The following is a 24870-nucleotide window of genomic DNA, read 5'->3' on the forward strand; positions in this document are numbered from 1 at the left end:
TTTCCTGGAAAAGATAATGTCTAGACAAGAATTTCAAAAGTACTAGAGGATTAAATAGCCAAACTACTCACTGTAGTGTAACCTCCTGATTAAAATTCACTGGTTATGAAGGAAGTGGAAAATAACAAGCGCAAAGTTATTTATAAAGATGCTACTGATGCAGAGTAATAATTCTGAAATGTAAGTTTTAATTTTTTTATACTAATAATAAATTACAATAAAGAGTAGTAGTAAGCAGAAAATAGAATAACTACAGCTGGGACATAAAAACAGAGTATTAAAATAGAAGGTGCCGCAGTCTGAAGCGGAAGAACAAGCAAGTGAGGAAGAAGTGGTTGATGCAGAAATCACCACAGGCATAATAAATACTAGAAATTCATATAACCCAAAAAGCAAGTAGACAAATTATAGCAGCAAAGTCCTTGCAAGCCTGACCCCAATGTTTTTTGGAAATAGCAGAAAATTATTCAAAACTGATTATTGAATATAAGATCAACTCTGAAAATCTTCTGAAATAAGAAATATTTCTATAAGATCAGTTCATCAATGGCAAAAAAACTTAGTTGTGAAAGCAAAAATCAAAGACACCACATGTGGCCTTTGAACTCCTGGATGCAGTGCCTGGTTGGCACTAAATTGTTTTACCCTCAATCACCACCACAGCCTGTTTCTGTGGCTGTCACCACCATCACTCCACACAGTAGAATTACTGCCTTCTCTGAAACTCAAACCCAGCAACTCACAATTTATCAAAGAATGGTCAACTACATGCTTTCAAATTTAATAGTCCATGTGGAAAACTTAGAGAATATGTCAGAGTATACAATTATTGAAGCTGCAATCTGCTACTTTTTTCTTCTAGTAAATAGATGACATGTGGCCACATAGTCTAAAGGAAACTAGAACTGTTCCAGTTTCAGCAGGAGATCAGGTCTGTAAGAGCTACAGGGTTGGGGTTTAGTAGCAACATTTGAGACACTGAGGACAGTATTTTGCATTTAAACTTTGTGTTCAAGCAATAGCTGAGAGATTTCTGTAATAAAAACAATAAAGTTTCCTACTACTTTCATATTTACACATAAACAGATACCCATTCATAACTGCTTGTTAGATTTACAGCTCTGGAAAGAGGGGCAAGAGTGTATTTACAGAGATTTCTGAATAAGCTGATATAACTTTTGTGAGCCTGAGAATATATAAGTAGAATAAGAGTTTCTACCAAAATCTTTTTATCAATCCAGAGCACTAAACCCCACCATCAAAAAATCAACCAATCAACCAACAAACCGAAAAAAACAGCCCAAAAGCCAGCTTCTTTCTGAACTGTATTACTCAGTCCAGATTTCACTAAAAGGTCTGTGGGGGAATATATTGTATGTGAAGATATTAATTTTTCCTACAGATGTTTTAAGAATGGAGGTTTAGCATATTAATTTGTAAAATAATGCGGAAATATTTTAAGTGTTATATTCTAAATGTCATTGCACCATAGAATATAAATTCAAAAATATATGTATATTTATATTTTTTTTCTAACTCATTCTTTATATAATTTCTATCTAGAAACATCAAGAACAGCTTTATTTTTAACTGACTAGAAATTTTTAATTAATTATACTGTATTCCAGAGCGATAACCGATGTTCCCCAAATTAATTTATTTAACTGCAAAGCATGAAATCTCTCATCTTTTTTTCTGATTCAGAACAGAAACTATAAAGTTACATAGTATCTGCTATCTACAGTGGGGTTTTTGGCTTAGTTTTTTGCTATGTTTTAGAACACAAATCTTAATACCACAAAGTTTTCAATTTACAGAGAATATAGTTACCATCACATTTAAAGTTATTATGGTCTTTTTGTACACTACTTACAAGCTGCATTTTTTTTTTCCAAATTTCTATTCTTGCAATAACTAATACTGCAGGTTAAAAGTCATATATTTAGAAGATCAATGCAAAATTTGCAGAGAAATCTAAAACAAATCATAAACCCTTCATTACAGAAGTGCCTCTAAGCTAGGCATGAAGATGCATGTCATTGTCAATAATCACACTCAAGAAAGAACACCAACCATAGTAGAACTGCAGAGATCATAAAACTCTTCAATACCATCATCAGCATCCACACACAGCACCTCAGTTATGACTGGTGCTAGAAACAATCACTGAGAATGAACTACTGATTAAGATTTTTCTTTTTAATTCAGCTCAGTGACTCCCTAAGAACAGGCTTTTTTTTTCCCTGGGGACATCCCTTCCCACAGGTCTCTATGCCACCCCATTACAGTTCCCATGATAAGAAAATGCTGAAGGTAAAATCTTCCCTAGAATATGTGCACCCTACACCTCGATTCAGCATGATTCACAGGACACTTCTGCTATTGTGTTCTTTTTAATCTTTCTATACTTGCTTTAAAGGACTTTGAGAAAGATTCTGCTTTTCACACTGAGTTTGAACCACTGTAACAAGTAGAACAGAAGTTAAGAGAAGCATTAAGTTTAAAGTGGGGACAGGTGAGGCCTCAGGGGGCAGCTTGGATCTATTTTTCTGAAAGGCAATTATCCAATTGCTTCTGCCTACCCTGAAAAAGGTGGACCTTTAAAACAAATTACAAAGACAAAATCAATACCCAGAAATAGTGGCATTTCTTGATACTCACCTTCTCCATCACCAGGTCAATCATGCTGATGTTTGAATTGTACAGTATCTTCCCATGTAATAAAGGTTTCAGGAAAGTCCATAGCAATGCCCCATTAGGAGCTTGCAAAATCTCTTCATAAAGCTTCAAGCAAAAAGGAGCTGCAAAAACAAAGATTCACGTTTAAGACTGACAAGACAGGTGAAATTGAAATTTGTTTATTCAAATAAGAGCTTGAGTTTAATTTTGAGTCTACCACAGCACCATGCCAAAAACTGTTACCAGTGCTTTGGTAACACCACCATTCAACCACCACTAAGCAAACAGTACAACCAATCAGTTTAAACACAGTCTATGATAGTGTTGAGGATGCAGAACTCTAAACACTGAATAGGAAAAAGAAACAGAATCTTAAGAGTTCCTCACATTTCTGAAAAGCAACCTGTGAATTCCATCTATCCTAAGTGTTACATCAGTGCATTTTAAAGCAGAAGGATATATGCAAAACCTCTGCCCACACAAGTGAATTCAGAGGGAAAAGTCACCTTAAAAGAGAAAAAAAATAAATTCCTTCCACATCCTGCATTGTTCTGTAGCTTTGGATTCATATGTAAGAAAGAAGTAGAAATATACAAAATCCTTCAAAAATACAGACTTTTCTTTTTGTATACTCTTACAAGAACCTACCAAAAAAACAAGCAAAAAATTGTTATAACACCAAACTTCTTGATTTGAAAAATCTAATCAATTGTCTTTTCCATTCCTTAATAAAAAGTATATTTCTATATCACATGGGGCTACTAATGCATTAGGGTGTATGTCCTTCAGAACTGAGATCTAAGGAATAGCTTCCAAGATATCCCACTGCAGCTGTACTCATGTAAAGGCAATGATTTCCTATAAGAAACATTAAGATTTTTATTCCCGACTCATGTTTTTGGGTTTTTTTCAATTTATTACAAGTGTTTTCAAAATATCCTGTTTCTAGTACTCTGAAGAAATATTAAATAATATCATTAACTCCTCAAAGAAGACAAATCTTTTTACATAATGGAAAACTAGGCCAAAATGATTTAAACTCCTGACAAAAATTAAAGAAGTGTCAGAAATGTTTCATCAAGAATGTTTCTTTTCATCACAAAACAGTTCTTTACCCAAATTTTTACTTTCTTGAATGGAACAATCACCAGTAAACATGATCCTTGCTAAAGAACAGCAAAGAATTAAGAGGCTAGAAGCTGGCCAGATATAAATGTCAATAGACTAAAGACACAGAAGATTTGCTAATCTGGGTTTGCTGTGATCTTCAGAAAGTCATCAGGAAGTGTTTGGTATACATAAAATACATACAAGTTAATAACTGCAGTATGAATCAAGTAAGTGGCTTCCATTTTTTTTTAATTTTCATTTTCCATTGCCCCATTTACAAATTGGTAAAATATGGGCAACAGTATTAATTCACTCATGGAAATGTTGGAACTAACTTATGCCTTAAATACTGCAGAGTCCCATGGCAAAAAGGTCTCACAGCACAGCAGAGTTGTGACAACTTGAAAAAAAAAAAAATCAAGAGTGCTTCTGGCCTAACCAGCTTTTAAAGAGACTAAGTTCCAAACAATCCATCTAATCAGCCATCCAGCTGACTTCATTCTTCCAACAGGAAAGAAAAGCAGAGCTGCCTGCTTACCACTACATCACACACATGTAAGTGAAAAGGCCAAAGCAGAGCTCTGGCTCCCTCCCAAGGGTCCCAGCCAAGCCAGGAGCAATTTCTGCCTGTAGAAACCAACAGATGACAGAAGCTTCCCTAGTGACACTCTGTCACTATATTCTTCTCTTGCACAGGGCCACCTGAGGCACTAACAAGGTTATTAACAATATTAAAATTAATCAGGGTAAGTCAAATGTGTATTGAGGAAAGGGAGCAAAGGTGAAACTATATGAGAGCTAAGGGATTTTTGTGAGCACTAGAATAGGAATATCAATGATTTTAAACTCATTCTATCCAAAATAGAATGTATATTTGTATATTTTACTGCTCAATAATATTACAGCTTTGTGCTCACCAAAGAAAGATAAGCAGCAATAAATTCTCTATTTTGTATCTCAAATATATGTTTTTAATACCAAGTGCTTTAAAAATGTTAATAAAACTGTCTCAAACACAGGAATGCTCTTATTTATTATGTGCCAACATAGAAAAAGCAGGATCTGTTATGTCTCACCCACAATTATCTCATAGCCACTTAACATTTATTGATCAACACTTTGTGCTCAAGATGACAGTGTCAACTGAGATGTCAGTGAGTATATAAACATTTCCATTTAAGTGGAATAACTTCTCTTAACTCTGAGATCATACTGCAACTTGTCAGATACTTTTTCTTACTCGAGTCTTCAGGAATGCCATATTTTGCCATATTTTCTTCCAAAAGTCCCATGATTCTGGGCATGTCTATGAACAGGTTTGCATTGCTGAAAAATGAAGATTCTTCTTTACATACTGCCTTGATTACAGACTCCAGGGATCCAACAGCTGAACTTCTGAACTGTCCACCTTGCAAAAACTAGAACAAATGAATAAAAATACAGATGAATCAAGTTGCTTAAAGTAGCTTCAAGGAGTAGCCCTGGTGTTCTGTCAATATTGACATCTAAGGAGATTGACAAAATTAGGCTGCTGAAACAGCCTATTAGAATGAAGGCCCACTGTGTTAATTTCTTTTCTTCTGATCACCATTATTATGGGGAAAGGTAGTTTTAATTGTCAGGATACTCAATGAAAGAGAGCAGCATAATGCACCACACTGAAACTAGAAAAATACTATGTACTAGATAGGAAGAAAAGGACTGAAAATATCAAGACAACTGGATGACAGATACCCTGATTCCAATGCAAGTTTTCACAAAAAGTGCTTTTCTGGTCGATTATTCCTGTGTCACAAAGGCAGCAGAAACAACTAAAGACATTTTGCTATAAACATTTGCAGTGAAGACAGTTGTTAATAAGAAATATATATATATATTCAGATGCCCTAAAAGCTTATTTTTCAAGTACATCTTTTAACTTGTTAGATGTGCTTACAGTTCTTGCACATCTTGAGTCATACCATCATTTATTATTGCCATTTGTTCAAGACTAGCATACTTATAATGAGGAGGGAGAGCAATCTGACTGCTTTTATGGCTTAAGCACCATCATTCACCACACTCAAAAAAGAAGAAGAACAACAATAGTCTCATCCTCTGTGCAGCTCCACTTTTCAAATAATGGGCTTCGATTGTAAGTGATATCTTATGGAAGGCAGTACAGGTGCACAGCTCTAAGAGGACACAACTGCAAGACATCTTGCTGCCGTGGCACAAATGAAGAATGCACTGGCTCGCCTGATACTCATTACTGCAGCAGATGCCTGTCAAGAAAGGCATAACTAAACTATCAGACATCATTTGAAAACTCCACAACTGGCAAGTAGAAAAAACACTGTGCTATGTCAAACACACACATTAGGCACAGAAAAAAATTAGCATTTTATCACTGGGATTTTTTTAAACAGAAGAGTCAATTTTCAAAGTAATACAGCACTTTACATAAAGACATAATCACAGACAGTTTGGAAATTGCGCTGCTAGAAACAGTTTATCCTGATCAATGCATTTGTTGAAGTGCCAGGTGCTTCTTTAGTAATCCTGGAGGAATATTAGTAAGTGTTGTTTAAAACTCAGTGTTAGTTTCTCCCAAAAATCTTACTTTTAGCAGAGAGTTTCAGCACAGAGAAAAATAAGTAATACCCATATTTCATAATAAAATCATCCACAGCCCTTGAATGAATCTGCTGGCATGGACTTCACTGGAAAAATAAACTTTATTTATACACAATGCTGTATAAAATTGGTTATGAATCTTTATTAGTGACTATTTGCACTAGAGGGATAAATGAGGCTTCTTTCAGTCAAAGAGCACAAACGTGCTAATTAATTCCAGTTCCAATCAAATAATTTGAAATTGAAATAATGAATATTTATGCGGTAAGCTGCCACTACCAGGCTGAATCTACTTGCTGTCTTTAAACTAAATATCCACTGACTCAAAAAGATATGTTTCTTAAAATTTGGCTTTGATAAAGTATGAGGAATATATAGTATGGCTTTCACCAATAAAAGAGTTATCTTTGATCTAATTTAAACTGTATAAAATAGGGCTGTAATTAAGACTGATGAATCCAAACAACCAACCTCCTACAAACTAATCAGTCAAGCAAGTCACTGTAACAAATTCATGGACGAGAAAAGCTGATATGGAAGATTAAAAGGTTATCTGGAACTGGATTTTCAAATCGAGGCAAAAACCTCATAGCATAGGAGCTTCTGACCTAATGCAACAGCTGTATGCCAAAAAAATATTATTAATAAAACCAAATTCACATGGAAGAGAAATACCAGATACTCAGAAAAAGAGAATTAAAAGTCATACTGGGCTACAGCTTGCACATAAATCTAAAATACATTCTGAATTATTACATTAGAGAGAAACAAAGAGAACAAATAATGCAGTTTTCCTGGAAAACTACAAGGAGCTTAAAGATAATTCAAAATTTGGTGAAACCTAAGGGCTATTCAGAGAAATAGATAATCCTAATTCTTGGGAAAAAAAAAATAAAAAGAACAAAGTATTTTCATCCTGAAATTGACAAATGGGGGGAATAAGAGCAAAATTTCTGATTTGATTAAACAGTTTTCAGAAGCCTATCAAATTAAGATGGCACTATTTGAAGAGTAGAAAAATAATATATGCTCCAGAATGAGAAGTATAGTAATCCAGGAAATAATGGATATCTGATTCTGATGTTTATTAGAGCAAGATATACAGTGAAATTTAAAGGGGAGAACATTAAAGCAAAAAACATTTGAGAAGTAAAATTTAATGGATTCTCGAGTTATCATTCCTGGCCAACACAACATATTTACATGGGAGGGCAAGTCCTTTCTCCACAAGAAAGTTACAAGCTGTCTCAAATTTAGGTGAATTCTAACAACCAATTAATGTCCATGCTCTAGAAAATATTAATCATCAAGTAATCCAATTGATGATTATTAGTGGTGAAGAAAATGGCATTAAGAAGATATTGCAGGGAGTCTGTTAACAGGAAAGAAAGCACAGGATTACAGAGTAGCTATTAGTGTTATTCCTGTGAGCCCTGAAAGAATCAAATTGCCTAAATTTGCCTATCATTGAATATCAGAAGGCATTGCAGGAGAAAAGATGATGAGAATGCAATATGGCAAGAAACCAAATACCTAATTCAAAGCAAATTGAATAGAAAGATACCCAGTTCAAAATCTTATTTATTAACTGAAATCATGAGATGTTGCTATAAAATGTAGTATATCACTATAGTATACATATATAGTGATATAGTATATCACTCATCCTTAAACATCTAAGAGACAAAGCTGTGTGCAGTTCATGAAAAAGTTGAATGCAAGTTTAGAAAAGTCATTTTAGTAGGTATAGGCGAGAATGAGCAGGCTACACAGGTCATCAGTTGCCATTCCCCTCAAGCACTGCACATATTTCTTCTTCCAGACATTCAGGATTAGCGTTAAACCAGCATGCAAAAATTATTCTAGGGTATCTTAAGCAACTGAGAGCCTGATAGAAAAAGCTAAAGCAAAAAAGCAAATGCTAAAATAAGACAGTCCTATCAAAACAGAGGACTGCAACTGGCCTTCCACACACATATGGGTAAGACAGAGAAGTTAAAAATGCTACAGAACACTTTTGATACAAGAATAAATACAGTAGCCACAAATAAACCTAAGTCAGAATTTTATTAATTTAAAACCCCAACAGGTTGTTCTACAGCAATAGATTCAACAGAGCATTTATTCAAGTTAGTGGAAGGATTACTGGCCATGTCTCACAATTAACAGCATTTAGCAACTAAGGAAGTTACTGCAGCTTATCTATTGATGAGTGACAAGCATCCAAAAACATAGGTATGAAAATATAAGTGAATAATTTCAAATAGCAAAACTCAAGCAAAAATCATTATTGAAATCAGCAATGTTTTTCTTCAGGGAGTCATCCATTCACGCAGTGTTTTTAACAGTAGAATCTGACACCATATTCCAGTTAATGCTGATGGGTAGATAATGAGGTTTGACATCATCTTTTATTACAATACATTTACCTTTTCAATTCAACTTCACATTTTACAGATATATTAAAATTAGATATTCCTTTCCATTTTTCCTTTCAGGCAGAAATCTATGTTGATTAGTATGAAATACTTGGCAAATACTTTATTACCACTTTCATTATATAAATAATTTTTTTAATTAACTTCAATGTCTTTCTGAAAAAGGTCCACATATTTTACCCTAAAAACATTTACATTCTTTATCTGATAATTTTTCAATGTCACTGAACTACTTTGCTCTTGGTAATTATGAAAACAAAAATCCATAAGGCTGTGGTCTTTTGGAAATAGAAGGAAACATTTAAGAAGGGAAGCGTATAATCAATATATGCACTTCAGTGGAGCACTTATTCAATAGTACAAGTCTGGCCACTGTAGAAAAGATGTAAAAAATAATCAATAATTAAAACTTATTGGAAAGTATAAAAAAAACCAATTTAAACAACAAAAAGGACACACTTTTCCTAGTCTTCAAAATTAAAAAAAAAAACAGAGACAGAAGAACCCTTGAAATCAAAAATGAAATTTATTAATAAAAGAACTAGGCACTGATTATTTTAATCCTCCACAAATTATTAGGTGACCAATAAGTCCCAGCAATCTCACAAGAAAAAGGGATTTAGCAAAACATTAGAAAATAAAGACTATGTGGAGAAAAAATTGATCTAAAAAGGTTAGAACTATAAAAGAACAAAAATTCCAAGGTTAAATCTATAGTATATTACAGGATAATAAGGGTGGCCATCGAGCAAAGCTTAAAACTTTGAGCAGATGGCCCTCTGCTGTTCCAATTGTTCCTTTGCAAACTTTTTTTAAACAGCACCCTTTGAGAGGTTCTTCTATCAAATAAGGAGCTTTGGGATTGTAGTCCAAAAATAATATTACATTAGCTGAAAGGAAATTCTGACACAGACAGATAGTTTAAGGAAAGTAGGAAAAATACAAGTGTCTGATAAAAGTCACCATTAATTGCAGCAGCCACAGAGCTACCCCAAAAAGAGAAGCTCAGAACCAAAACTGATGGATGCACCAGAACAGCATTTTTCAACATGTCTCTATCACACAGATTAGAAGATCTTGAAAAATGTATCACTAAGGAAAATAGTACTTAAGGCAGTGTTTACTCTGTACTCTAGCAATAAACCAGATTGCACCGTCTATCACTGTAGGATCTTCAGAGATTTGCAATTTTAAACCAGATTCAATCCTCAGGTTTCCACAAAGGACAACAAACCCAAAAGGCAATGTCATGGGGGTCAGCAGGTCTTCCTATGGAATTGGAACCTGCTTAGAGACAGAAATCTTTCTGATGATTCGTTTAACACTAGATCCACCACTGTGCTAGCTGTGTAGATGTGCATACAGCAGCTGCCCTTAAAGGCAGGGACAAAAGAAATACCCGCACTTACACTTTTTTATGTCAGAACTATCCCACAAACCCCTTAGGTAACATGAACAGAAACACGTGGCAGACAGAAGAACTGCATAGGCTGTCTTGAACTCATATTCTTTAAAAAAGCAAATCTATTTCTTGTAAAAAAAAAAAAAAATGGTCTGCTCTTAAAAACAAACAAAAAAATGCTATAAGCAAAAAACACCAGGCTAGTTATGTCCAAATCACAGATGATAGACACTGTTAGTTGACAAACACTGAGGTAATTTAGACTAGAACCTCATAAGTTAACAAAAAAAGAGATGACAGAAACAACACATCGCTAGTCTCAGAATTACCAGACTGCTTGAATGAGACCAAATGAATCTTCCTAGGCTTTATGGACTCTTCTCAGCATACCCTACTTTCTAGGAAATAATTTCTAGTAGTGTGCCTCCTTACCAAGCACATATCCCTACCTAATGACCTCACAAGGGGAATTAATTTTGTATATTGAAATCCTACACATACCTGCTGCAATGCAGAGACATCAAACACACCAATATTTTCAATTCCTTGGAGGAATACTGGAAGCTTTTCCATTACATGGTGGACTTTATTGAGAAGTGAACTGATACTAGAAACCACATCCAGTAGCATATTTAATAAATTGCCTATCTCAGGTGGTATCTGGACCTTGGAGTAGAAGGGAAAAAAAAATTCCGGTTAGAAATATTAACCTTTCAATGAAACACTCAAAATTATTCAGTCTTTTTCTAAAACTGATTATACAATGTTCTTACCAACCATATTTAATAAAACTGGTTTTGATATAACTCTCCAGTTACTGTCAGATTAAACTGAAGTTCTCTGTAATGTAATGTTAGAACTGACTTATAACAAAACATAAATTAATATTCAGAGAATATGTTTACACCTGCCAAGTTTGAGAGCTATCCAACCCAAGATGCTAATGGTATCTGGAATATTCTATCCTTTTAGAATTCAGTGTAAATAGAAAATCTTCCTTCACCAATTTAAAAATGTTCAATGCAATAATTTCATATTTTAAAAATAATTTGTAAGTTAAATTAAATCTAGAAACCATTTTCATTGCTTAATATGACCCCTAAAGTAACTAACTTTCCTGCCACACTCTTCTTGTCTTTAAATTTTTCATGCCCAAAAGTAATTGTATGCATTTTATTACCTACTTGACCCAAATTCAATTGTCCGTTTGCTATTTCCACCATGCAAATTTTTCATTATGGATTTTCTCTCTGTTCCCTTTGCTTTTGGGTATTAGTTAGATGATACAATACTACAAACTGATTCATTGTTTCCTGTCTATACAAAATAATAAAATCACTATAATCTCATTAAATAGTTTCAGTTCTCCCTCTGATTATCTATTTTATCTACCTTTGTCTTCCTACAAGCAAGACAAAGCAAATGTTTGTGCTTGATTTTCTTCTCAGCCTTACATAGTTAAAAAACAATTGAAAAGACCCATAAAAATCTTATTTGGCTAAAAAAGTAGCAGAACTTCCATTTTAATTTAGGATGACATGGCAATATTTTTTTCCTCTTTGCTAGGATTTCATTAGGTTTCCATAAAGTTCGGTAGAAACACTAATCAGAACAAGCACTGGTTTATTTTCTAATATATTTTTCCCTTGTAGGTTTGCAGATAATTCAGGAAGTCTTTTATTTCCCCTCTGGTATCTTTACCCACTGTGGAAAATTGTCTTTTTTTTTAAGATTCTATTTCTAATCTGCTTGACAGAGTGTGCAGCATCCAGAATACAACCAGACCCCTATGGCTTTAGAACAAACCATTTTTCCCCATGATGTTATAAGGATATTTCAGCTATTCATGCTCACATTTCATGTTCTGTCAATCAATTACCCACAAAAGATCTAAACTAAATGTCTTCTAACTATCCCATTCAATAATTCTGCTCTTACAGATAAAACCATCATCTCAATGAATAACCATACTAGATTCCAGATTATCTACAGCTGTACAGATAATACAGTTGTGCTATAGACATTTGCATCCACAGTGCTATGAATTCATCCTAGAAAATAGTTTTGTCATTCTTGTGATGTGAGCTCCTATGCTGGTTTTTGTTCAAATGTTGTCAGATCAGTCTTCTACCCTTACAAATAATAAAGTGACTAAATGCATGAACTGCAAGCTCTGCTAAAGATTCATAAAACTATGTCTTTGACCTCCTGTGTTTTTTTGCAAAGTTTTCATAATTAACTCCTCAGTGATAATTTACCTGAGGAAGCACCTATCAGCCCCATTCTTCAACTGTTACATTTTAGGAAGCCAAACAAAGACAAATATGCCATATGCCCACTGTTTGCTTTCATGGAGAAAGAACATCTGAAGAAATAACAGAATTATTAATCTATCTACCTCTATGTTTCATACCACCTTCCAATGAAGCATCTTACCTTGTAAATGATGTGACGTACATTCAAATTTTGTATAATCAATACAAACATGTTATACAAGTCCAGTGCTGGTAAAGAGCATAATTCTTCCACTACCAGGGAAGTTCTATTGTTTTCAGGGAGCTTTAGCAGCAGACTAAGTACTTCTTCATCACATCTTCCAGTTAAAGCTACCACAAAGGCACTGTAAAGAACCTATCACAACATATGTGTATTAAAAATGTTTCTCCCTAAAATGCATCACCTTTTCTTATAGTCAAGAAGGTGAAAATTTGTGTCACAGTAACATGACAATTTGAAGGCACCAACAGACCTGAAATAATAAACCATACAGCTTTATATCAGATTGCTATGTTCCTACTTTATACACCTTGTACATATAAAAAGGATGAAGTATATTTCTTATAAGGATTTACTTTCATTTTTCACAGGTCAGTCACTCATTCTTGAGCATTCATACCATAAGCAGACATATTTACAATGCTGAGCATACTCCCAGCAGATATACACCTCTGCTGCAGAAACACCTGTAGATCAAAATCTAGGCGTGTGAATCACTAACATCAAACAATACAGTCCTTCCTTCTTTCAAAGGACACACAAATTTAACACTTGGGGATGCCTATATGGCATAACATCTACTCTGAGCCAGCACACATGTCTCAGTTAAATACTGCTTTAAGGTATTATTTAATAGCAGATGAAGGGATAAATGCCTAAGCAGACCCTGGGTGAGACTATAATAAAACCATATTGGATAATGGCAAGTGCTTGAAGTCCACATATCTCAGGAGTTCTTAACTACCCATTCTAAACAAGTCCAGAAAAATCACAAGTTTTTTAGGAGCCTGTAGGAGCCAAAAAACAGGGCTCCATTGTATTGCTTAGAGCAAAATCTGCCTTTACTGCCTCCACTGAATCTCTTGCTGCTAACAGTACCCAGTCAGGATATGCAATTTAACTCTTCAATTCCTATGAACATTTTCTTTTCCAGCTTAATAATTTGGTTTTTTGGATATTTATTTTGGAACAGAATTTTGCCTTTGTTATCTACAAGGTTTTCTGTCTATTTAAAGATTCACTTTTTTGTGTGTGCATTCAAGGAACAGAATACAAACATAATTCTCCGAGCAGCCTAAGATGATACTGATTTGGACTTCTTGCTGGGGAGGAAATTTGTCTAGGATGCAATTTAAAATTTATTTCAAATGTGCCTCACATGAATATCACACTTTCAGTGCAGTTTTAACACATTCTATGGTTTAACCCCTAGGTTAAGTTCCTCTGAACTTTTCTTGTAGCTTTCTGAGTACCAGTGCTAATCCAAACTACTACATTCAGTAAATGAATGCTTATAGTCTTCAGGTTACAAGTTTTAAGTGATTTCAAATCACTTAATCACATGGCAATGAGCATGGCCAGCACATAATATCATGGCAGAAATTATGGGTAAATACAATAAGTACAAAAAAATTCCCAGGCTTACTCTTACTGTTCCAGAGACAAGCACAGTAGTAGTATATAATCACAGGAATATAGGGCTACAATGGGCTTATAGCTATCATTAAGTTATCAGACAGTGGCTTTATAGACGATAAACATAAGGGGAATGCCTAAAATATATCTCATAGAAAGTACTTGTGAGCTAAAATATAGCTCATAGAAAGTACACCCATCGCTCTAGAAAGCATTTGTGCAGCTTCCATGATCAGTAAGAGGCACATGCCGTTAATGCTCCAGTTAGACTGGGGGAGGATTGAAGCACTAAGCAAACAAAAAATTCTGTATCATTATCCAAACATGAGATGTGTATATGTCTAAGCTCTACATAAGACTGGCAAAAAGTAATGATAGAACGTAATTTGACAATTCAGCCAATTAGCATTATTCTTCCAAAAGATCAAAGGTGCACTGAATCCCATTTAACTGAATTGCTTTCAGAAAATTTCTCTCATTACCATTTAGTGGTATCACAATAACAAGCTAATAATAAAGGCAGTCACACTGCCACAGAAGCAGAAGAACAAATCATCTATAAGTAGTTATGATGCTCTGAACTGCCTTTTTAATGCTGTACTTTTCACGAACAGAGCTTGCAGCAATTTCTGCAAGCGGAGCATCACTGACACCCAGTGGCTGCTTGACTGAGCTGATCAATCTACACCAAATGTACCTCCAGTTCTTCAACAGACACTTGCAACAGAGAGAACCAGTTAGCCAGCTGGCATTTCTCATGATTTCAACAGATTACTGGGATCACAGGAAAAAGCAATGGTAACACACAGCCTTTCCCTCAAAAAAATTACAACACTCAGAAGTCAACATCTCAAAGTGAAAGTGAAGCAAGACAATGATAAGATAATATGAGTGAGGAACACAAACAATTTATAAAATATATACATTAGACAATTCCATACCACAAGGAGCAGAGGTAGTAAGGTACAAAATGATATCCCCAGAAACCCTCATCTTTTCTACAATACCAAGACAGCAAAGCTCCAATTCTGTGTCAGTACAAGAGGGTAAAACACTGCTTAAATTAATGAAGCAGTGCCATTTAGACCAGAGGAATAGTGCTACTATAAATTGATCTCTTTCTGCATTACATTATTACTTTAAAGTCCTAAAACTCCCAAAGTATTTCACATGGAAGTGATAAGTGAAAATACAAGATTCCACACAAACAATATCACTTGTTTTGCTTCAGCTGGCACACCATGCTATAGGTTGACCCACTAATTTGACACCTCTTTGATCTTTTACCTCTGAATGAGAGACACTGGCTTCCAAGAGGGTATTGACAGTTTCTTGAGAAATATTGACAGAAGAACCAATGTCCAGCCTCAACTGAGTAATATTCTGCACAAAATCTTTGATTTTCACATCTGGAAGAGAAAAAAAATAGTATCAACAGCATCAAATTTATTAATTCGATTTCCTACAGATTGTATCCTTTCCATTCAATGCATTGTGAGTGACAATATTGCCTTATGTCAATAGTCCTTAAAAAGTGCCCCTTTGAAGTTGAAAGAACAAAGAAACAGTTTTATCCTACAAAATTACACTAAAGTGACTTATAGAAAAGGTGAAGAAAACTGGAACCCACCATTCACAGGATTAAAATTGCTGAGGAAAGCTGCTGCTGGATTTTCCGACAATTGTAGCTCCAAATTTTCAGTCACCCTGAAATGATAGTCTTAGTTTCATAGGTTATCAGAACCAAGTCATTGGCATGTCGATGTAAAAAGACAAACATGAACAAACAGAACTGAAAGGGGTGATAGGGTCCCACTATGCTCTGTGTGCACACACTGTTCATGCAGTCAGCACCTCTATAGACCTGCTCATGCAGTATTTATATGAAGTAGTGGTCATCATATTTCATGCCTAAATGAGGCTGCATATACAGGCCTACACATGTCCATATTTATATATACATATACATATGTAGAGATAGATTCTCAGGATGACTAAGGGCTCTAGCAAACAGTAACTGATAGAGAAGGACAGGTCTAGCAACATCTCACTTCCATGTTTCTTACTGCACACACATTTTTAAAACCTAGAGATACAAATCACTGCAGTTCAGGATAAGAAAATGTCAGTCTAATTTTAAACTAAGTAGTAAAGAGTATGCCCACATTAGATATGATTTTCTCTTCAAAACTGAACGTGAGCCCATGGTATTTAGGAGTAGCATCTAGGCTCAAGTTTTCTGTACTATTATTGTAATTCACAGACACTATTCAAGCCTGTTATGAAAACAATCCAACAGTCAAACCAGTACAGCAACAATTATAACAATGTCTACTTCTAGTTGATTGCAAATTTGAAGTACTCTGTAGTAGCAGCTTTGCTTAAAATCAAATATTTTTCCCCATGCAAATAACTTTCAGAAGTTGTTTGGACTTCAATCCCATCAGTTTACAGTCACCATACTGTGTTTCTAACTCTTTGAACTTCTGAACTAATCTGAATGCTTAATATTTCACAAAAAGATATTCAGCTATTGAGATGAAAAGCCATATTAAAAGAGCTATATATAAAAAATTTGGATATCAAAATTTTGACCTAACTAAAATCACAGGAAATTGAAAGTTTTCTTTAGTGGTGATCCAAAGCATTCATCTGGCGAAGCAGCAAGATCTGCTGCAAGTGCTCGGCAAAAATTATAAGGGTTTTAAGAAGTATTCAGTTATTCTAAATTACTTAAATAATTTGTACATTTTATCCACTCAGTTCTAAGTTAAATGAAAAAATCCTAAAAAGACTGACATATGCACAGAACATCACTAATGATGAAGAACAAATTGGGGTACCAAAATGTGAAAGGCTTTACATTTGCAGTCGTCTCTGGATGTTCCCCAACATTAGCTGGCATTCACAGCTGTCACTGCTGGTATTCTGCAAGGCTCCCACAAAGCTCTCCAAAGCATTGGAAAGTTTTTGGTTTATATATGCCATACTCTCACAGTCCCCCTTGTTGAAAGCTGGCAAATATCTTCCAATATCCTGCAGAACATGGTGATCACATGGTTAGTTAATTCATGAAATTGTGTTATAGTTTGAAGTAGCAGCCCTTGGCAACTAGATGATTCGTAGTTTCAAATGATATTATGGGTAAGGTAATATTCTCTTAGTCATTGTATGATTAACTGAAACTGGAATAAACATTTTCAAGAAGCAAGGAATTTTCAAATATTTGAGTTTTGGAAACAGTCAGATTGGGAATTTGAACTAGCCTGTCAAGGAGAGTCATCCAGTAATAGAAATGCCAAGCTTTTAAAATTTGTTTCAAAATAAAATGAGCTGTTCTTTTTCCTTTTTTTTTTAAATTTCAGTCTAACCATTTTTATCTCTTTCAAAAAAAACCTTGTTTTGAACATCAGTTTTGATTCAACAAACCAAAATATCTGGATGCTCATATCCAAAGCTTTTCATGCATTATGCTGTGTATAGTGTACACTTTTTTATTTTATCCTGAATATTTACAATTTTGATTTTGCTAAGTTTTTTTAATATTTACAGAAGTAGGTCATAGAAGGATGGTGACTACACAAATGCATTTGGCCTGCAAAAGTTTGCTGTCATATATTGAGTGATGCCACTTGTCATCTCTTTACTTTACCACATTGCTGTTTATATCAGAAAAATGTCCAGGTAGACAAAGCAGAAGAGTTATTTAATAAAGAGAAGACAGATTCTACATGAAAAAGCATGACTTTAGGATTTTGTCTGTGTACAGCACGCTGATCTGTGTACACACACGTGTGCTATCCAAAGGCCTGCTTCCAACTCTGGGCGAGTCTCTATTTGCCAAACATTACTCTCACCTGTTCGCAATTTCATGTTAAAGAAAATCAGACTGAACCTAACTGGAATTTATTTTAGCTGGAATTATTCTGGCTAAGAAGTTTATTTGTTTCTAGTTTAATTTCACAAATGTTCCTGTGAAGATTTAAAAGTATAAATGTACTATAACTCATTAAATTAGCAGAACTACGTAATTTAATGAAGTTAAAAATTGGCTACTGTTTCACATTAATTGACAATCCAATTATCCTAGTTATAGGACTTCTCATAATTCAAAGTCACACTTACAGCTTGTAAAGCACATCAATGTCTATTTAAGGAATTTCTTCTGGATATCTCTATCAAAATTATCAAAGCTATACCTATTTAAACCACAGGTTTGGATAGCCACTGTGGAGACTTGTCATTCAGACAGTGGGGAAAAAAAGAGAACTTTCATTAGTTTCCAAAGTTTAATGTATGCTGTAAAGTACACTTGTAGGTGAGGGAATAATTCAGACCTGATAATGATCTTGAGCCACAGCAATCCCTTCAAAGACTGCAAGGAGCAAGTGACTCATTAATCCATCTTTACACTTTCTAATGGCACAGAAAACGTTGTTAAAGACAGTGGGTTCTTCTGTAAGAGAAAATGTCCAGATTTAATCGGATTTTTTAAAAAACAACTTGAAATCAAATTTAAAGCTAGGCAACAAGTAAGGAAGAGAAAAATTTTTAAAAGGAAGGAACGTCTGATATGATAAGGCACAGAGAAATATTTCTAACTAAATTTAGGTATCATTTCAGAGGACAAGAAAGGCTGGTTTGATTCAATTTCAGTTACACTTCTCCATAATATTTTTCTGATCAATAATAAGAGCATCCCTACCTGCTACAGAACCAGAGAATAAAATTTCCTATTTGCTCTTCATGAGCAAGAAGCATAACTGAGAAGCTGAGTATATTAACCAGATCTACCTTTCCCTCAGGCTCCCCTGGTGCTATTTCTCTCTAGGAACACCTGGATGTTACTAACCCTCCAGTGAATAGTAACTTTCAAATCCAAACCACAAAGGGAGTGAAACAGCATTAAAGAAGCATTTTCCATATCTTGGAATAATGAACCCATATAGGGCAATAATATTATCCCCTTGGTCATCCATGGAGACTGTTTCTACCCAAGCTTGCAGCCACCATATCCTTAGAAAAAGCCTCCTTTCGGCTGTCTGCAGTGGGTCTGTACATGGGATAGAAGTGAATAAATTTGTCTTGATTGCTGAATTCTCATTCAGTATCAAGGTAATTTTTTCAATTATGGGCTTTTTTTTCCTTAAGTTTGCTTCTTAACTCAAGTAGGAAGAATAATAAACATTAAACACTGCTTCTAAAACAAGCAAACCTTGATCTTGGTCATAGAAGTAATAAAATACTATTCCTCAAATCAAACCAAATCAAGCAGTTTTCATCTTTTCTCATTCGGTTTCATAATATTTTCTGTAACAAATGAAACATTGTGAAACATTCTCACAAACAGAGGATTGAAATGAGAAGGACAGAAATTTAGTTCCCTAATCTCCATTCTCTCAATAAACAGACTGTTCTTCAGAGGTCAAGGACAGAACACAGGTACCTGGCTACACAATTTCAGTATCACTTATTCTAGCTCAACATCACTACTGTTTGGAACTACATCCATCACAGAAGAGTAGTGATCACTCAGCGGTTACTGAGTTGTAATCAGATCTTAAGCTCTTTTGGAAATTAATTTGGCATTAGACATGACAGATTTTACCCCTTGCCCTAGAAGGGCAGGTTAATGTCTCCTAACAACTTTTTGCAAACAATTCTGGGCATAGTTGGCTAAAATATGAGCTTTGAAAAGCATTTGCTTTTGTTGCCCAGATAAAACATAATATGAAATTATACTCGAGTCACTATCTACATTGAGGGGTTCTAGCCTTTCTTAAAGTGCACAACTTGGAAGCAGATACAGGAGAAATAAAACAAGGTAACACATTAAAATTTGAACAAATTTTTGAAAGTGAAGTTTTTCAGCTACAGGTAGCCAATTCACTGGCATGACAAGGCCAGAAGTGGGACATGCTATTTCCTTTGAATATCTGCCCCATTTTTCCTTACTGTCAGCTATACGTTGTCCTGTGGCAAGTCTGGCTCATTAAAATAAAACCCTGTGACTTGACTCGGCTCACTAGCTGAGGAGGAGCAGCATCTCCTGCTTTCACTTTGATTTTAAATCTATGTGAACACTCCAGAAAGAAATCATCCCTTTGTATGATCTCTATCAGATTTCTTCCTGTGCCTCTGTTGGTTTAATTTCCAGGCAGTCAGTATGCTTGCTTTGCTTGGCACCACCCAAATTACCTTATTTGTACAAAAGCTTGCTTAGAGTAAAGCCTTAACTTAACAGCACTAATGCATGGGGACTCAGAGTCACTACTGCGGTAACCAACCTGAAAAGGTTCTGAGAATATTCAAAATGGTAAATTGCAATTTCTGCAATAGTATGACACTATCAGGGTATAAACGTTCCTGAAGAATGTTGCAGATTTTAGATGTTCTGTAGAAACATCAATAAGAAAACATTATTTTCATTCCAAGGGTGCTACAGAAAAATTTCAAGAAATTACAATGCACAAACGCAGTCTTCAATGAACCACACAAGGATTTCAGTATTAGTAGTTATTACATTTGTTTGAACTATTTCAAAATCAGAATATAATACTTCCATGTTAAAAAAAATATACCCTAGGAATGTTTTCACAAAATAAGCAAAATTGCAATAGCTTCAGAAACACTGAGAGCCCACAGAATATACTGACTTGATGGTAAAGAGCAGATAATCAACATGTAAGGAAAATAAACCACTTTTCTAGTAATTGCTTTTGATATTTTTCAACAGATTAGGATAATACTTGGCCCTGAAGGACAATGGTTTTATGTATTTACATAAAATTAATCATAAAGGTCAAAATACCACATCACAGCATCAACTTTACATTGCCATTTCTCAGCTGGTTTATGTCAGTAGGACCAGTAGCTCCACCAGCAAGATACCCTTGTGGTTAAATCAATTTTGTTTAAATGCAGCAACTCCAGTCTAGCAGCCTTTTTACTAAGTAAACCATCTGTAAATCTGAAGCATTTTCCTCTGCTTCTGGATTACATCTGATCTGAGTAATCAGGCAAATATGATTGTGGGTTCAAGATTCCTTCAGACACTGCATTTGTTAAACTGAACAACTTAACACAATAGCCATAACACATCAACAAATTTAAGTTAAAGAAACTTTATATAGCTGTATTTGGATATAGAAAAAAAACTCCACATGCATCACAAAGCATTAGGCTCAAGCATTCCTTAACATTTTGCTCCAAAGATAAAAATTACTGTTGCCTGCCAATTAGTGGGGGTTCAGTATTCAGACCTGCAAGAATTTTAAAACACAAGTACCTTTAAATAATTGTTTTATTATAGTTCCAAAGAAACCAAGTATCAAAACATGGGACCTAAGCACATACCGTAAGCATAAATTAAACACAATAATCTGGTCCACACAATGTGTTTTGATACCAAATATAACTGGTCTGAACAACATAAGTTGGAACAAATCTGAAATGAAACACTTAATAGTTAACTTAATAAAAGTTTTGATTGAGCTGTTCATAAACAGAAAGCCCTTCTATCATTGTCAACAGACTTCCCAAAATGAGTACATGGAAAACACTTACCTCAATTCTGCCAATACATCCTTTTGCAAATTCATTAGTAAGAGTTTTATTTTATTCATGTCATGCTCTGCAGTAGACTGAAATATTATTTGCAAAATCTCTTGCATGATCTCCAGAGTTCTGTTTTGGGACTGAGTAGAAGTGTCTCTATACAGTGCATTATAAAAAAATGAATCAATAAAGTCAACTTTATGAAGCTCAGTATTGTTTATATGCAAAGCTTCTTCTACAACATCAAGATCAGCATTTATATGAAGGAGGCTGTTTAGTAAAACTGTAAAACCAGGGTGAGTATTATTCAATTTCTCTCTGCTAAAATGACTGTCACCAAACAACATACCAGTATGGTCCTTCTTAGACTTATTTTGGAATAGCTCCAGAAAGGCAATAATATCTTTGACAGCCAGCAGTAGACCATTTGATGAACTTTCATTAGTCATAAGGAGAATTAAGGCATGCATTAGTTTAGAATAATTTTTATCATTACAGTTACATAGAATGATCTTCACAATGTCTTGTATATCTTCAAAATTTCTTGATATAGCATCTTCAGATGATGCCTTAAACTGCTCTAGTAAAACATCAGGTGCCATTGAAGAGGACTGTCCAGTGGCCAACTTTAGTAATTTAAACACTTGATCCACCAACACAAGTAAGTGTCTATCACTAAAATTTACCAATAAATTTTCTATGCTTGTAACTACAGGAAACAAGAAGTTCTCAAAGTTGTCAGACACACTGATGTTCCCACTTAAAGCTGATATTGTCATAAGCATTGCATGTGTCTGGTTTCCAACAGATGACAGCGTCATTAAAGGCTGAATTACAGAAAGAAAAGAAAGGACAGCTTCAGTATTCAGGAGTTTGGAAACTTCACTGGTCACATTCTTAACATTAGTAAGAACACTCTTAAGTGATGTTCTTGACTCTCTGTTCCAACTTAGGCCACCATAAATATTATTCAACTGTTCAAGAAGACTTTTGGCCATCTCCATTTCTGACACTGAAATGCTGCCCAGAGTTTCTATGATTTGTAAAACCATTTGGCTCTTTGATGTGGAGGAACAATTGATTGCATGTGTATTATTCACCTGCAGTGGCACAGCATAAAGGGATAGCTCATTCCAAAAATCTAGCAGTTCTTTGAGAACTGAACTATTTATATGATGGAGCTCAGAAAACTTCAAAATAATAGAGTGCCATTCTTTAATCTGATGAAAAAAGCAAGTCAGATTGCGAGTGATATCCATCTGAATGTCTTCCATAAAACAAGCAAAACTGTCATCCAGAGTGATGAGTTTAAGCTCCTTAATGACTTCAATGACTGCATTGTAATGAAGAGTAGAATTGGTGTGCACCGAGTCACAAGGTTTAACAGTGGGATCACTCTGAGGTGTTGCTGTGGTGAAAGTCCAGCAGAATGCTGCAGAAAAACAAACAGAGGCCTCTCCAGGTTCATCAGAGATGTCTGCTAATGTCTCCAGCAACATTAGAAGATCTTCAATTTGGTTAGAGATCTCGTCATCAGTAAACATTTGCATTTTTTCTTCCTGAGTCAGTATGAAAGTATATATTTCAGTTAGTGCTTCTGTAATGTTTTCATGAGCCAATCTTTCTGTAAGGCTGATGACATCAAAGAGGAAATTAAACACATCTTCTGTACTGTAGAGCTCATCTTGTTCAAAAAGCTGTGTTATTTGGAGTACACCAGTCATGTTCCAGTAACATGATATGTTCTCAAATGCATCCCACCAGTCTGTTAAGGTACCTAGCCCAGAGTTCCCAAGGTTAAAAGGTTTGATATTTTTAAAGAAATTTTCTAGGTTCTCCTGGATCTGTTTGAATCTACTTATCAAAAACTCAATATCCATGTTTCTCATGTTTTGCACCAAGGCAACTATATGCTTTAGAAACTCCGTTTCATCTCCTAATGAAAAGACAATAAAAGCAGGGGACTTGAAAATTTCAAGTGCCTTCCTTACCAGTTCAATATCCAAACCTGCTGTTTCTATCAGTTTCTGAGGAAATGTTTTGTGTTCATTCTGCAAGTTTGAGTCGAGTTTTCTAATCATATATTGAAAGAACTCCATCAGCAAACTGATATTTTTCCCATGTAAGAAAGGTTCAATCTCATTGTCCAAATGAGAGGAGCTGTTTTCTTGGAATTCAAAACTGTTATTTTTCAGAAGACTTTGAATTTCTGACAAAAGTTCCACTGATATAAGATGAATGTGGTGAAAAGGATTACGGAGCATTCCTGAAGTCCTGTTAAAACCATGGTTTGACTGACTAAAATGGGTCTTATTTGATATATACAGTGAGCTCCCAACTAAATCACTGATAATGGTCTGAATTTTCTCTCCAGAATTATTTAAAAGTTTAAAAATAGATTCAAGCACATTAATGTCATGTTTTACATAAAGTTCGGGGAGAATAAGTTTCAAAGTTTTTGCTACGATATTGAAATAAGCACTTGCACAAATCATATTAGATGCACCTAGGGAACATTCAGGGAGTGTCAAATTAAAAATCAAATTAACAAAGTCCATCACATTCATTAGCTTAGCATCTGTCTCAGCATTTCCCAGAGATTTCAGAAGAAAAAAAATATGTCTTGCACTTTCAAGGTGGGAAGGTGACTTGTATTTTTCAGTGAAATTACTTAATCCATATATCCATTTACAATCCTCTGCTTCATACATTGTACTATGAAAGTTCAGAAAGGAGTTAAAATGAGATGAAAAATTTGTTTGTAAGTAGCTTATGTCTTTCAGACTATTACCCAAAATTAGTTTGGTAATATTCTGGAAAATGCTGATACAAACCATATATTTGTCTCGAGGTACGCTTTTTAAAAAAGCAGATGTGTAATTCATCTCCATGAGAATAATTTCAAGTTCCTCTTGTGAGAGCTTAAGAATAGTAGAAAGGGACTTTTCAATGGAAAATACACCAGCACGCTTATCTTCTCTCTCATATCCTCCTGAGATGAAAGCATCAAGCCAAGAATTCAAAAACTCTTCATTAGCAATCTTCAGTATAGATTTCCGCATTTTAGTTATCACAGCTCCCATTGTCTCTAATACACTTTCTAAACTGCTATCTTTAAGCAAGTTTGTGACTTCAAATGCATTGTTAACTACCCTT

At 34.8% G+C, this 24870-nt stretch overlaps 1 protein-coding gene across 1 annotated transcript in view; it reads right to left on the bottom strand.

The window, feature by feature from the left end:
• ABCA13 (ATP binding cassette subfamily A member 13) overlaps positions 1 to 22022 on the bottom strand; it is a 139704-nt gene extending 117682 nt beyond the window's left edge. The window contains exons 1-10 of the mRNA XM_077788156.1: positions 21724 to 22022; positions 20445 to 20551; positions 18495 to 18613; positions 17021 to 17193; positions 15788 to 15864; positions 15445 to 15566; positions 12682 to 12876; positions 10747 to 10911; positions 5030 to 5207; positions 2662 to 2801 (exon numbers count right to left, since the gene is read on the bottom strand). Of these exons, the coding sequence (XP_077644282.1) occupies positions 2662 to 2801; positions 5030 to 5207; positions 10747 to 10911; positions 12682 to 12876; positions 15445 to 15566; positions 15788 to 15864; positions 17021 to 17193; positions 18495 to 18613; positions 20445 to 20551; positions 21724 to 21830 (1383 nt within the window). The 5' untranslated portion in view covers positions 21831 to 22022. The remainder of the gene's footprint in view (positions 1 to 2661; positions 2802 to 5029; positions 5208 to 10746; positions 10912 to 12681; positions 12877 to 15444; positions 15567 to 15787; positions 15865 to 17020; positions 17194 to 18494; positions 18614 to 20444; positions 20552 to 21723) is intronic.
• Between the last annotated feature and the right edge of the window lie 2848 nt (positions 22023 to 24870).

This window comes from Lonchura striata, chromosome 1 (assembly GCF_046129695.1).
Source record: "Lonchura striata isolate bLonStr1 chromosome 1, bLonStr1.mat, whole genome shotgun sequence".
Lineage (NCBI taxonomy): Eukaryota > Metazoa > Chordata > Aves > Passeriformes > Estrildidae > Lonchura > Lonchura striata.